The 14,340-nt window shown below is 46.9% G+C and overlaps 1 protein-coding gene across 2 annotated transcripts in view; it reads left to right on the forward strand.

Annotated features, from left to right (window-relative positions):
* The first annotated feature begins 5,827 nt into the window (after positions 1-5,827).
* Positions 5,828-14,340, forward strand: part of smg6 (SMG6 nonsense mediated mRNA decay factor) — a 40,889-nt gene continuing 32,376 nt past the window's right edge. Inside the window, exons 1-4 of one of the 2 annotated variants that reach the window (XM_036989494.1) lie at positions 5,828-6,103; positions 6,525-6,626; positions 8,930-11,456; positions 12,016-12,208. In XM_036989494.1, the coding sequence (XP_036845389.1) occupies positions 6,533-6,626; positions 8,930-11,456; positions 12,016-12,208 (2,814 nt within the window). In that variant the 5' untranslated portion in view covers positions 5,828-6,103; positions 6,525-6,532. Of the gene's footprint in view, positions 6,104-6,524; positions 6,627-6,664; positions 6,948-8,929; positions 11,457-12,015; positions 12,209-14,340 lie in introns of those variants that run through there. The other variant, XM_036989495.1, reaches the window with a different exon arrangement.

Consider the following 14,340-nt stretch of genomic DNA (forward strand, 5'->3'; position numbering starts at 1 on the left):
AGGATATAACTTTGCCAAAGCACAGCCCACACACCACTAGAGGGATATCTTCAACCACCAACTTACCATCCTGAGACAAGGCTGAGTATAGCCAACAAAGACCTCCGCCACGGCACAACCCAAGGGGGGGGGGGGGGCGCCAACTACATCAGTGAATCAACCCACTCAGGTGACGCACCCCCTCCAGGGACGGCATGAGAGAGCCCCAGTAAGCCAGTGACTCAGCCCCTGTAATAGGGTTAGAGGCAGAGAATCCCAGTGGAAAGAGGGGAACCGGCCAGGCAGAGACAGCAAGAGCGGTTCGTTGCTCCAGAGCCTTTCCGTTCACCTTCCCACTCCTGGGCCAGACTACAGTCAATCATATGACCCACTGAAGAGATGAGTCTTCAGTAGAGACTTAAAGGTTGAGACCGAGTTTGCCATGGGTAGGCAGACCGTTCCATAAAAATGGAGCTCTATAGGAGAAAGCTCTGCCTCCAGCTGTTTGCTTAGAAATTCTAGGGACAATTAGGAGGCCTGCGTCTTGTGACCGTAGCGTACGTGTAGGTATGTACAGCAGGACCAAATCAGAGAGATAGGTAGGAGCAAGCCCATGTAATGCTTTGTAGGTTAGCAGTAAAACCTTGAAATCAGCCCTTGCTTTGACAGGAAGCCAGTGTAGGGAGGCTAGCACTGGAGTAAACAGCCACCACTAACATTGAGTGGCTGCTGCCAACACACTGACACTGACTCAACCCCAGCCACTTTAATAATGGGAATTGATGGGAAATGATGTAAATATATCACTAGCCACTTTAAACAATGCTACCTTATATAATGTTACTTACCCTACATTACTCATCTCATATGCATACGTATATACTGTACTCTATATCATCGACTGTATCCTTATGTAATACATGTATCACTAGCCACTTTAAACTATGCCACTTTGTTTACATACTCATCTCATTTGTACATACTGTACTCGATACCATCTACTGTATCTTGCCTATGCTGCTCTGTACCATCACTCATTCATATATCCTTATGTACATATTCTTTATCCCCTTACACTGTGTACAAGACAGTAGTTTTGGAATTGTTAGTTAGATTACTTGTTGGTTATTACTGCATTGTCGGAACTAGAAGCACAAGCATTTCGCTACACTCGCATTAACATCTGCTAACCATGTGTATGTGACAAATAAAATTTGATTTGATTTGATTTGATTTGAGTAATATGATCAAATTTTTTGGTTCTAGTCAGGATTCTAGCAGCTGTATTTAGCACTAACTGAAGTTTATTTAGGGCTTTATCCGGGTAGCCGGAAAGTAGAGCATTGCAGTAGTCTAACCTAGAAGTGACAAAAGCATGGATTAATTTTTCTGCATCATTTTTGGACAGAAAGTTTCAGATTTTTGCAATGTTACGTAGATGGAAAAAAGCTGTCCTTGAAATGGTCTTGATATGTTCTTCAAAAGAGAGATCAGGGTCCAGAGTAACGCCGAGGTCCTTCACAGTTTTATTTGAGACGACTGTACAACCATTAAGATTAATTGTCAGATTCAACAGAAGATCTCTTGGTTTCTTGGGACCTAGAACAAGCATCTCTGTTTTGTCCGAGTTTAAAAGTAGAAAGTTTGCAGCCATCCACTTCCTTATGTCTGAAACACACGCTTCTAGCAAAGGCAATTTTGGGGCTTCACCATGTTTCACTGAAATGTACAGCTGTGTGTCATCCGCATAGCAGTGAAAGTTAACATTATATTTTCGAAAATATATAGTGAAAACAAGTGGTCCTAAAACGGAACCTTGAGGAACACCGAAATGTACAGTTGATTTGTCAGAGGACAAACCATTCACAGAGACAAACTGATATCTTTCCGACAGATAAGATCTAAACCAGGCCAGAACTTGTCCGTGTAGACCAATTTGGGTTTCCAATCTCTCCAAAAGAATGTGGTGATCGATGGTATCAAAAGCAGCACTAAGGTCTAGGAGCACGAGGACAGATGCAGAGCCTCGGTCTGATGCCATTTAAAAGGTAATTTACCACCTTCACAAGTGCAGTCTCAGTGCTATGATGGGGTCTAAAACCAGACTGAAGCATTTCGTATACATTGTTTGTCTTCAGGAAGGCAGTGAGTTGCTGCGCAACAGCCTTTTCTAAAAATGTTGAGAGGAATGGAAGATTCGATATAGGCCGATAGTTTTTTATATTTTCTGGGTCAAGGTTTGGCTTTTTCAAGAGAGGTTTTATTACTGCCACTTTTAGTGAGTTTGGTACACATCCGGTGGATAGAGAGCCGTTTATTATGTTCAACATAGGAGGGCCAAGCACAGGAAGCAGCTCTTTCAGAAGTTTAGTTGGAATAGGGTCCAGTTTGCAGCTTGAAGGTTTAGAGGCCATGATTATTTTCATCATTGTGTCAAGAGATACAGTACTAAAACACTTGAGCGTCTCTCTTGATCCTAGATCCTGGCAGAGTTGTGCAGACTCAGGACAACTGAGCTTTGAAGGAATACGCAGATTTAAAGAGGAGTCCGTAATTTGCTTTCTAATAATCATAATCTTTTCATCAAAGAAGTTCATGAATGTATCACTGCTAAAGTGAAAGTCAGCCTCTCTTGGGGAATGCTGCTTTTTAGTTAGCTTTGCGACAGTATCAAAAAGGAATTTCGGATTGTTCTTATGTTCCTCAATTAAGTTAGAAAAATAGGATGATCGAGCAGCAGTAAGGGCTCTTCGGTACTGCATTGTACTGTCTTTCCAAGCTAGTCGGAAGGCTTCCAGTTTGGTGTGGGGCCATTTCCGTTCCAATTTTCTGGAAGCTTGCTTCAGAGCTCGGGTATTTTCTGTGTACCAGGGAGCTAGTTTCTTATGAGAAATATTTAAAATTTTTAGGGGTGCAACTGCATCTAGGGTATTGCGCAAGGTTAAATTGAGTTCCTCAGTTAGGTGGTTAACTGATTTTTGTCCTCTGGCGTCCTTGGGTAGACAGAGGGAATCTGGAAGGACATCAAGGAATCTTTGTGTTGTCTGTGAATTTATAGCACGACTTTTGATGTTCCTTGGTTGGGGTCTGAGCAGATTATTTGTTGCAATTGCAAACGTAATAAAATGGTGGTCCGATAGTCCAGGATTATGAGGAAAAACATTAAGATCCACAACATTTATTCCATGGGACAAAACTAGGTCCAGCGTATGACTGTGACAGTGAGTTGGTCCAGAGACATGTTGGACAAAACCCACTGAGTCGATGATGGCTCCGAAAGACTTTTGGAGTGGGTCTGTGGACTTTTCCATGTGAATATTAAAGTCACCAAAGATTAGAATATTATCTGCTATGACTACAAGGTCCGATAGGAATTCAGGGAACTCAGTGAGGAACGCTGTATATGGCCCAGGAGGCCTGTAAACAGTAGCTATAAAAAGTGATTGAGTAGGCTGCATATATTTCATGACGAGAAGCTCAAAAGATGAACACATCGTTTTTTTGTTTGTTGTAAATTGACATTTGCTATCGTAAATGTTAGCAACACCTCCGCCTTTGCGGGATGCACGGGGGATATGGTCACTAGTGTAGCCAGGAGGTGAGGCCTCATTTAACACAGTAAATTCATCAGGCTTAAGCCATGTTTCAGTCAGGCCAATCACATCAAGATTATGATCAGTGATTAGTTCATTGACTATAATTGCCTTTGAAGTAAGGGATCTAACATTAAGTAGCCCTATTTTGAGATGTGAGGTATCATGATCTCTTTCAATAATGACAGGAATGGAGGTGGTCTTTATCCTAGTGAGATTGCTAAGGCGAACACCGCCATGTTTAGTTTTGCCCAACCTAGGTCGAGGCACAGACACGGTCTCAATGGTGATAGCTGAGCTGACTACACTGACTGTGCTAGTGGCAGACTCCACTATGCTGGCAGGCTGGCTAACAGCCTGCTGCCTGGCCTGCACCCTATTTCATTGTGGAGCTAGAGGAGTTAGAGCCCAATTGACCCAGCGCGTCCGGGTTAGGGGAGGGTTTGTCCGGCAGGGATGTTCTTGTCCCATTGCGCACTAGCGACTCCTGCGGCGGGCCGCAGTATAGAGAATGAGAAAATATGACTTATAATTTGTACTAAAACAGAGCTTATTTTTACATATTACATTTTTACCTCTCATTTCAGCATCTAAAACGGCTCTGTAGACAAAGTCAACCTCACTTCACTTACCACCCACCCATTTTATCTTAGGCAAGAAGCCGACAAGATTCACACTGGACTTCACCAAAGCCATCAATCAGCATCAGGTTCTATCTATCGGGTAAACGTTAGCACTCTGGTCTCTACATTTTCTCTATAGGCATTTTGGAATCTGAGAGGAAATAGAGATGAATATATTGATAAAAGTCACTTTGTCCTAGAGAGATATACATGGTTATCAAAACGCCAGAGTAAACCTACATGAAACACAGCCCTTATTTGCAGTGTTTCTAAAATCCCGTATGGTTGAAATTAATGGTGGGAAAAACGATTGGAACCATTTCCCTGTTTGACCGCAAGGTTTTATGGGTATTATCACACCTCCACTGTGGGGCTCTATATGGCCCACTGGTTCCTTTGAAGCCTCCCATTGGCAAATACACTATATATACACTATAAATGTTTGGACTCGGCTATTTCAGCCACACCTGTTTCTGACAGATGTATAAAAATCGAACACACAGCCATGCCACTGAAGAGCTCAGTGACTTTCAATGTGGCACCAGCATAGGATGCCACCTTTCCAACAAGTCAGTTCGTCAATGTTCTGCCCTGCTAGAGCAGCCCCGGTACTGTTATTGTGAAGTGGAAATGTCTAGGAGTAACAACAGTTTAGCCACAAAGTGGTAGGCCACACAAGCTCACAGAACAGGACCGCCGAGTGCTGAAGCGCGTACAAATCGTCTGTCTTCGTTACGAACTGCCTCTGGAAGCAACGACAGCACAATAACTATTCGTTGGGAGCTTCATGAAATGAGTTTCCATTGGCCGAGCAGCCGCACACAAGCCTACGATTATAAATGCAAACGTTAAGACATTATTAGCAGCATTACTTTATTGGCAGTATTTAAATGTATCAGCTGCTACAGACCTGCCTAATTAATTCCGAAGATGTTGGTTATACTGACAAGATGCATGTCTCTTCGCCCCTAACAATGGGAGTCATTGTCCACAAAGCGGCATGGTGGGCTGTCTAGCTCCCACCCCTCCATTCTTTGCGTGGTGGATACATATTATTATTGTAGTCTATTTTTTTTTTTTTTAATATTCGATGAGGGTTGTTGACGTCGACGTTTTCTCGAGAAGACTCCGGGGCGGCAGATCTATTGTTTGTAATCTATGTATGCTTGTGTTCCCTCACGTGCTTTATGTATTGATTTGTTATTATTAAAAATTAAAAATATAAAAAAATATAAAAAATAATAATAAAAACTCCGGGGCGGTAGGGTAGCCTAGTGCTTAGAGCGTTCGACTAGTAACCGGAAGCTTTCAAGTTCAAACCCCCGAGCTAGCAAAACAACCGGTAAAAACATTTTTTTTGGGGGGGGGGGACCAAATTCGACAGTCATTGACCATTATAAAAACTCCTTGCTTGGTGCGCGAAACAACGCCAGCTGCTGGAGGGTGTTGGATCTCCCGCTTCCTCTCCGGTGCGTTCGTAAATTCGCTGAATAATTAATGAATTTACGAACGCCCCCTCTGTTATTGCTTCGTCTGACGAGCTGTTTGGCCACTGCTAACTATAGTCGACTAAATAACCTATTGATCTCACAAGAAGTAGAACTAAAGTAAACGGTTTTTTAATTATTATTTAAAAAATATATAATCTTAACATTTTCCAAAATCGTTTAAAAAGGATTGCAAGTCAGATCACTTTGGGCAATGGCCTGATTTGTTTAGTAGGCTAGTACAAATGGTAGTTTATTTTTTTGTAGGCCTACCTATGCCTTGTTTCGGCATCTTAACTAAAACATTTTGAATTCATATTTATCCAAATTCACTTCGTAAAAAAAACAACAACAACAAAAACGCAATGTGACAGTTCCAGCTTGACTACTGACACTGTTGGCGACACAGAATATTACACAGGTGTGTTTTTTGGTTTCTCAACGCGCTATTCTTGTGTGTGTAATGTGTGTGTGTGTAATGTGTGTGTGTGTGTAATGTTTATAATGTGTGTGTGTGTATAATGTGTGTGTGTGTAATGTGTGTGTGTGTAATGTGTGTGTGTGTGTATAATGTGTGTGTGTGTGTATAATGTGTGTGTGTGTATAGTGTGTGTGTGTAATGTGTAAAATGTGTGTGTGTGTGTGTGTAATGTGTATAATGTGTGTGTGTGCGAGTGTGTGTGTGTAGTGTGTGTGTGTGCGAGTGTGTGTGTGTGTAATGTGTATAATGTGTGTGTGTGTGTAACGTGTGTGTGTGTATAATGTGTGTGTGTGTGTATAATGTGTGTGTGTGTGTATAATGTGTGTGTGTGTGTGTAACGTGTGTGTGTGTATAATCATAGAAACGAAGATGGCGGACGAACTAGACCGAGTTCGGATTTCAGCTGCGGAGCTGCGAGCTGAAGCGTCGACTTTGACCAACCATCACGACGATTGTCACAGAGGTGAGATCGATCACCCGACTGTTATCGTTATAAACCACGAAAGAGAACAACAACAACAAACGAGGGTGTAACACAACGTATAAACGGAAACGAAGTAGTTAGCTTGCTAGCTAACGTTAGCTATCTGATGTAACGGCAGCTAGAAGCATCATGTGGTATTTTGTTTTCAAAACACCCCTCCTCCTCCTCCTCCTCTTCCTCCGCCCAGAGGACTCACTCACCCCCCCGGACTCTCACACCCGAGGTGTCGGTCGGGTCATGTCCCCGTCAGCCCGTAGACCGAGGTTCCCCACCGAGGTTCCCCACCGGCTGCCGTGGTCGGTTAGTATTATAGCAGCAGAGACGAGCTTCTGGTTTTACCCCCAAATACAACAACACTATGTGGCTGTTCTCTTACAGGCCACAGTTAACGTTGTTGTTATGGAAGAAGCCTGGCGAAAGTGTATAGTTGAACTAGTTAGTTAGCGGACACAAGTTGGGAATAATGTTTTGTTTAGCGTTATTTTATATAAAACATTTTTTAACGAAGTATATCACTATGGCAACCACACTGGTGTAGCTTTCGCCACACTAACTAGCTACACACACACACACATATAGATATAGCATACACATATACACATCTTTCCTAAATTATCATTGATGAGGCCACTCCGGTGGTCATGGAGAATATTTGTTATTCTAGGCCATCACTAAGGTACCTGTTTTTTAAAAAAAAATAAAAATCTGACAATCATGATCTTCAGTCTCAGTGTCTGGGCCATGATGAGTTGAACAGGTGTGTTTGAGTAGGGCTGGAACTAAACCCTGCTCACCTACCCAGTAGCTTTTCCAGGTCCTTAAATTGGAGACTCCCCTGTTGGACTGACTGATCTTACCCACTTATGCTGGGCAACACACTACACCTCTTATAAAATCGTACTACACGCTCACACTTCCGGGTTTCCTCGTCCCAAATCTTTCATTTTGTCCAGTCTCAACCCCAGGACGTGCTCACGTTACACGATGATTCCCTTAGTTGATCCTGCCTTGCGTTTCTCAGTTGTTGTAGGAAAGAAATGTTGACAGCGAGCTGTGAGCTGCTTTTTAGTGGTGCCGAGTATTATGTGCAGAAATACCAAAACAGACAGAGGCCCAGAATATGGACTTAATATACAAAATAATAATGATATAATTATCTTTTTGATTTCTATCATGGTAGGATGGCTATGTAATATTGGTGGAGTTTGTTTTGCATGGCCCGGTGATCCAGGTGTGTGGAGATTTGACTTAAGGACCAATGGAATGGTCTCCCATCACCTCGGCGGTCCTCACAGTGTTGTTGTTGTTGTTGCTTTCCTCTTCACTGTTGTTGTTTTGGTCTGGCATGCTGAGTGCTCATTAGCTATTGGCAACCGTCCTTGCCCAATCGTGCTCATACTACAAACATGCACGACCAACATTGCAGACGCGTCAGAAAATGATCGGGACATCTGGACAGGGGGTCTGGATAACGAAACAGGCGGCGTCGGTGCGTCCTTGACCCTCTCAAACTACGCCAGTCCCGACGTATTGATCCTAGCCCAAGTTCATAGGATTTTACCCAGATCGTGAACATTTAGTGTTTGACTGGTATTAGCTGTTATTCAGGCCCTGGGGCAGCTGTGTCATTGTTCATTGTCTTTGTTGAAGTACGGGGTACAGGTGCACTACGTTATCAGGCAGACTGTTCTTCCTGCTATCGCTTTCTCTCTTACCTCCTGCTCTCACCTTCTTGCACTTTCTCCTGCTGTGTGTTAGTCAGAGGAGACTGAGAACGAACTAAACTTACTCGACTGAGCAAGAGGGAGTGGAAATGAGGATAGAGGGAATGGAAATGAGGATAGATGGAGTGGAAATGAGGGGAGGGAGTGGAAATGAGGATAGAGGGAGTGGAAATGAGGACAGAGGGAGTGGAAATGAGGACAGAGGGAGTGGAAATGAGGACAGAGGGAGTGGAAATGAGGACAGAGGGAGTGGAAATGAGGACAGAGGGAGTGGAAATGAGGACAGAGGGAGTGGAAATGAGGACAGAGGGAGTGGAAATGAGGATAGAGGGAGTGGAAATGAGGATAGAGGGAGTGGAAATGAGGATAAAGGGAGTGGACATGGGGATAGAGGGCGAAAGAGAGAAGGAGAAGGGGCTCTGACCTTTAGAACGGATTGTGTGTCTCTGTTGAAAAGTCAGTCATCACAACTAATATCTCCCATTCTCCTCTCCCTCTCCCATCTCTATTTCTTTCCCAACACTTTCTCTCCCTTTCGTACCCCTCTCTCTATCACAGAGGAGCGAGGAGAGGAGGGACGTGGCCAACGACAGCAGCGTCACCACGGCAACGACCCGTCAAAACGCCCTGACCTGCAGCGCTACACGCCCGGGGCTGGCCACGGCAACCGTCGCCATGACAGCGAGGACGGCGGCGTAGTCATCTCCCCTGGAGACCCGTTAGCCATGACCTCTGACCCTGAGGTGGAACTGGTGATGTCACTGCCACAGGAGGAGCAAGAAGAAGGACACAACATGGCCGCCACCGAGACCGTTTCAACTGAACCTGGATGTATAGATGGAGGGATGGGGAAAGGAGGAGGAGAGAAATGTGGAGGAGGTTTTACTTCAAACCGGGGTGGATGCTCTCGAGCGCCTGCACAACAGAGGACTCGAAGAGGTGACCACCACACCACCAGAGCAGACAACAACAACAGTAGTAGCAGTAGTGCAAAGGGACCGTCAGGCTCCGCCAACCGACCACACAACTCCAGACAGAGGGATGAGGTGAGAGGGAAGAACCAGAGGGGTGGAGAACCAGCAGGGCGTTCCCCTGGCTCTCCCAAAACCACCAGGAAGACCCGTAAACCTGACCGAGAGATCTACCAGCCTGGGGGTCGGAGGAGCACCACCACCACCCAGGGGGAAGAGGGAAGAGAGACAGAGAAACCTGCTCCTGGTCCCCCTGATCCTGTCAGAGAGGAAAGCCAAGCCAGGAGGGAACCAGTCGTATGGAGAGAGAAAGAGGAAGATGGCAGAGGGGGTGAAGAGACAGGCAGAAGGCAGGGGAGGAGAGAAACAGGGAAAGCAGCCATCTCAGACCATGGAGTAGAGAACCTGACTGGGAAGATACAGACACTCTGTGTGACTGCCCCACCTGAGAGAGAAGAGGAGGGGAAGAGAGGAGAGGGTGAGGAAGGAGTAGGCAGAAGGAGGAAGGCAAGCGGTGAGGGCAGGAGGAGCAGAGCTGGAGGTGGAGGCAAGGGACGAGTAGGAGGAGGAAATGAAGGATGCGAGAAGACTGAGGAGGAGAAGAAGAAGAGAGAGAGGGGAAACCGCAGGAACAGAGGAGGAGGGGAGAAAGGGGAGAATCAGGACTCCAGGAGAAGAGGAGGAGAGGGTGAGCGAGGGATGACCGAGAGAGACAGGAGAGCGTCGGAAGAAGATGGAGAGAGGGAAGCGAACCGTCCTGCAGATGCACAGCCAGCAAAGGGAAGAGAAAAACAGAGGGATAGAGATACTGAGAGAGACAACCAGAGAGGGAACAACAGACCCCAACCCCCGGATATAGACAGAGAGAAGAATGGAGAGAAAGACAGGAATGTAGAGATGCAGAGAAACAGAGATAGGAGTGAGAGATGCAGGGCTAACACTAACAACCACCACCACTCGTCATCTTCCTCTAAGCGCAACTCCAAGTCAAACATCAGAAGACCCAGGAATCGCACCTACAGCACCAGTTCTGCCAGTAGTGGCGCCAGCCTGGACGGACTGGGACAAGGAGAGGATCGGAGGGAGGACAGAGCCCGACGAGACCGACTGGGGCACAGGGAAAGAGACGGAGGAGAGGGAGGAGGAGGTCAGCTACCGAACAGGAGGAGAAACACTAGAGACTCCTCAACAGACTCACTGGAGGAGAGGAGGAGAGATGGAGGAGAGGAGTACTTGAGCCCCCCGTGGAGGAGAGGGGAGGAGGAGAGCAGAGGGGGAAGAGGACACAGAGGAGGAGGGAGAGGAGGGCTCCTGAAAGTGTCTCAGAGCGACAGACAGTCAGGTACCTCCCATGCCACCTCAGGCCCCAGCGATGACCCCCAGGGGCGCCTCAGGCAGGGCACTGTGCCTCGTGGTAAGGAGAGGGGCATTCTCATCCTCCCCGCCCACACTGACCTCTCCAATTCGCCGACGGAGCCCGGGCCAAGGCTCCTGTTTGGTGGGATTCGAGGAGGAAAAGAGGCGGGACTAGGGAGAGGAGGAAGGGGCGGAGGAACAAGGCGACTCTGGGATCCCAACAACCCCGACCAGAAACCCGCTCTCCGGCTCTCCCAGCATGCCTCTCTCCAGCAGCAGCAGCAGCAGCCCATGTACCTGCAGACGGGCGGAGGTTACGGAGCGCTGCACTTCCTGGATACGGACGACGAGGCTGCAGGGAGTCCCCCGGTCCGCCAGGGGGAGCACTTCCACCCCCAGCAGGAGGCCGCAGCCATGGCCCAGGCCTTCTACAAGTACCAGAACTCTGACAACCCTTACCCTTACAATGCCAACCCTAATGCACGTTACCCGTACCCCTACCACACTATGCCTACCACCCCCTACCAGATGCCCTCTTCCAATGGCATTTACCCAGCCCAGTTTTACGGGGAGTATAGGGGTCAGGGGTACCAGACCGGGGCTGGAGCAGGTCTTACACCAGAGGAGGTGGAGCAGCAGGCCAGGGGAGAGCTGGGGAGACAGCTGAGGGCTGCAGACAGCCAGGAGTTACAACTCAGCAACCTCTTATCTAGAGACAGACTCAGTGCTGACGGACTGGACCGCATGGCTCAACTCAGGTAAGATGTTGGGGAGAGGGACAGGGTAGGAATGAAGGGAAGAGAGGGACAGGGTTGGATGGAGGGACAGGGTAGGATTGAGGGAAGAGGGACAGGGTTGGATGGAGGGACAGGGTAGGATGGAGGGAAGAGGGACAGGGTAGGATGGAGAGAAGAGGGACAGGGTTGGATGGAGGGACAGGGTAGGATGGAGGGAGGGAGGGTGGGAGAAGGATAGGGTAGGAGGGAGGGTGGAAGAAGGACAGGGTAGGAGTGAGGGAGGAGACGGACAGGTTGGGAGGGAGGGAGGGGGAGAGGGACAGGGTAGGATGGAGGGAAGGAGGAGAGGGACAGGGTAGGATGGAGGGTAGGAGAGAGGTAGGGACAGGGTAGGAGGGAGGGAGGAGACGGGACAGGGTAGGATGGAGGGACGGAGGAGTAGTCAGGGTAGGATGGAGGGACAGGGTAGGATGGTTTGAGGGTGGGAGCTCCAACTTGGTAATATGTTGGGGGCTGCAACTTGTCTGAAAACTGACTAAGCTCCATTCTGTCTTGTCTCCTTTTCACCCCCTCCCCCCAGAGCTGACCTGTTGACCCTATATGAGCGGGTGATCCTAACAGACATAGAGTTCAGTGACAGTCAGAACCTGGACCAGGCTCTATGGAAGAACGTGTTCTACCAGGTTATAGAGCACTTCAGACAGCTCCTCAAAGACCCCAGCGGAGACTCAACCCTGCGCATCACCCCCATGCTGCTCACTCTGCTGGACGAGGTAGACGCACTGAACACACGCCACGTAGCGTAAGCACCAGCTATAGAATTTGGCCTTCAAGAACATAAACCAAAATAGCCCATCTTAAATTGATTAGATAAACGGGAAAAAAAACACTAGAAATTGTTATTAAAAAAAAATACAAGTGGATGTAATTGTCCTTAAATAATTAGCCTGCATGTGAACGTTTAGGTGATAGGCTTGGGCCTTATACCGGGGTATTTGGAGAAAAAAAGCCACGTGATGGTTTTTCAATACCGTCAATACCGTTGAAACCATTTCTTTGACGTTTTTTTTATTCATGTCACACGTATCATTATGAAGCTTCCTGGTTGACCCCAGTCACATGGTGTTTGTTTACGTACAACGACCGGAGCCTTGTGAGTCTCTCTATTGTCCAGTATGCTCCGGGTGATCTAGTTACAGCAGGGAATTCGCAATTCAATGTTTGCCAGCTACATATCTTATAGCTTAAGTGAACTGTCTAGAATGTGCTAAATGCGCTGCAGTTCTGCTAATTTAGTAGCTAGTTAGCTACCTAGCTAAGTGGCGAGCTCCTTCCAAAATCAAGCATTTGCACGATGACAGCAGAGGATCCCCTCCAGGATCAAAGGCCTTGCTGTCTAATATTTGTTTTGTTTTGTGCAGCTAACTGGGACTAGCAGCTAACTGGGACTAGCAGATAACTGGGACTAGCATTTTGTTTTGTGCAGCTAACTGGGACTAGCATTTTGTTTTGTGCAGCTAACTGGGACTAGCATTTTGTTTTGCGCTGCTAACTGGGACTAGCATTTTGTTTTGCGCTGCTAACTGGGACTAGCATTTTGTTTTGTGCTGCTAACTGGGACTAGCAGCTAACTGGAACTAGCATTTTGTTTTGTGCAGCTAACTGGGGCTAGCAGCTAACTGGGACTAGTGTTTTGTTTTGAGCAGCTAACTGGGACTAGCAGCTAACTGGGACTAGCATTTTGTTTTGTGCAGATAACTGGGACTAGCAGCTAACTGGGACTAGCGTTTTGTTTTGGGCTGCTAACTGGGACTAGCATTTTGTTTTGTGCAGCAAACTGGGACTAGCATTTTGTTTTGTGCAGCTAACTGGGACTAGCATTTTGTTTTGTGCAGCTAACTGGGACTAGCATTTTGTTTTGCGCTGCTAACTGGGACTAGCATTTTGTTTTGCGCTGCTAACTGGGACTAGCATTTTGTTTTGTGCTGCTAACTGGGACTAGCAGCTAACTGGAACTAGCATTTTGTTTTGTGCAGCTAACTGGGGCTAGCAGCTAACTGGGACTAGTGTTTTGTTTTGTGCAGCTAACTGGGACTAGCATTTTGTTTTGTGCAGCTAACTGGGACTAGCAGCTAACTGGAACTAGCATTTTGTTTTGTGCAGCTAACTTGGACTAGCAGCTAACTGGAACTAGCATTTTGTTTTGAGCAGCTAACTGGGACTAGCAGCTAACTGGGACTAGCATTTTGTTTTGTGCAGCTAACTGGGACTAGCAGCTAACTGGGACTAGCATTTTGTTTTGGGCTGCTAACTGGGACTAGCATTTTGTTTTGTGCAGCAAACTGGGACTAGCATTTTGTTTTTTGCAGCTAACTGGGACTAGCATTTTGTTTTGTGCAGCTAACTGGGACTAGCATTTTGTTTTGCGCTGCTAACTGGGACTAGCATTTTGTTTTGTGCTGCTAACTGGGACTAGCAGGGGACCTTATTCTTTGATGCACTGTGTTTGTTTCCCAGGGGATGGCGTTCTTTGATGCACTGTGTTTGTTTCCAAGGGGACGATGTTCTTTGATGCACTGTGTTTGTTTCCCAGGGGACGGCGTTCTTTGATGCACTGTGTTTGTTTCCAAGGGGACGGTGTTCTTTGATGCACTGTGTTTGTTTCCAAGGGGACGGTGTTCTTTGATGCACTGTGTTTGTTTCCCAGGGGACGGTGTTCTTTGATGCACTGTGTTTGTTTCCCAGGGGACGGTATTCTTTGGTGCACTGTGTTTGTTTCCCAGGGGACGGTATTCTTTGGTGCACTGTGTTTGTTTCCCAGGGGACGGTATTCTTTGATGCACTGTGTTTGTTTCCCAGGGGACGGTGTTCTTTGATGCACTGTGTTTGTTTCCCAGGGGACGGT

This window comes from Oncorhynchus mykiss, chromosome 10 (assembly GCF_013265735.2).
Source record: "Oncorhynchus mykiss isolate Arlee chromosome 10, USDA_OmykA_1.1, whole genome shotgun sequence".
NCBI classification, from domain to species: Eukaryota; Metazoa; Chordata; class Actinopteri; order Salmoniformes; family Salmonidae; genus Oncorhynchus; species Oncorhynchus mykiss.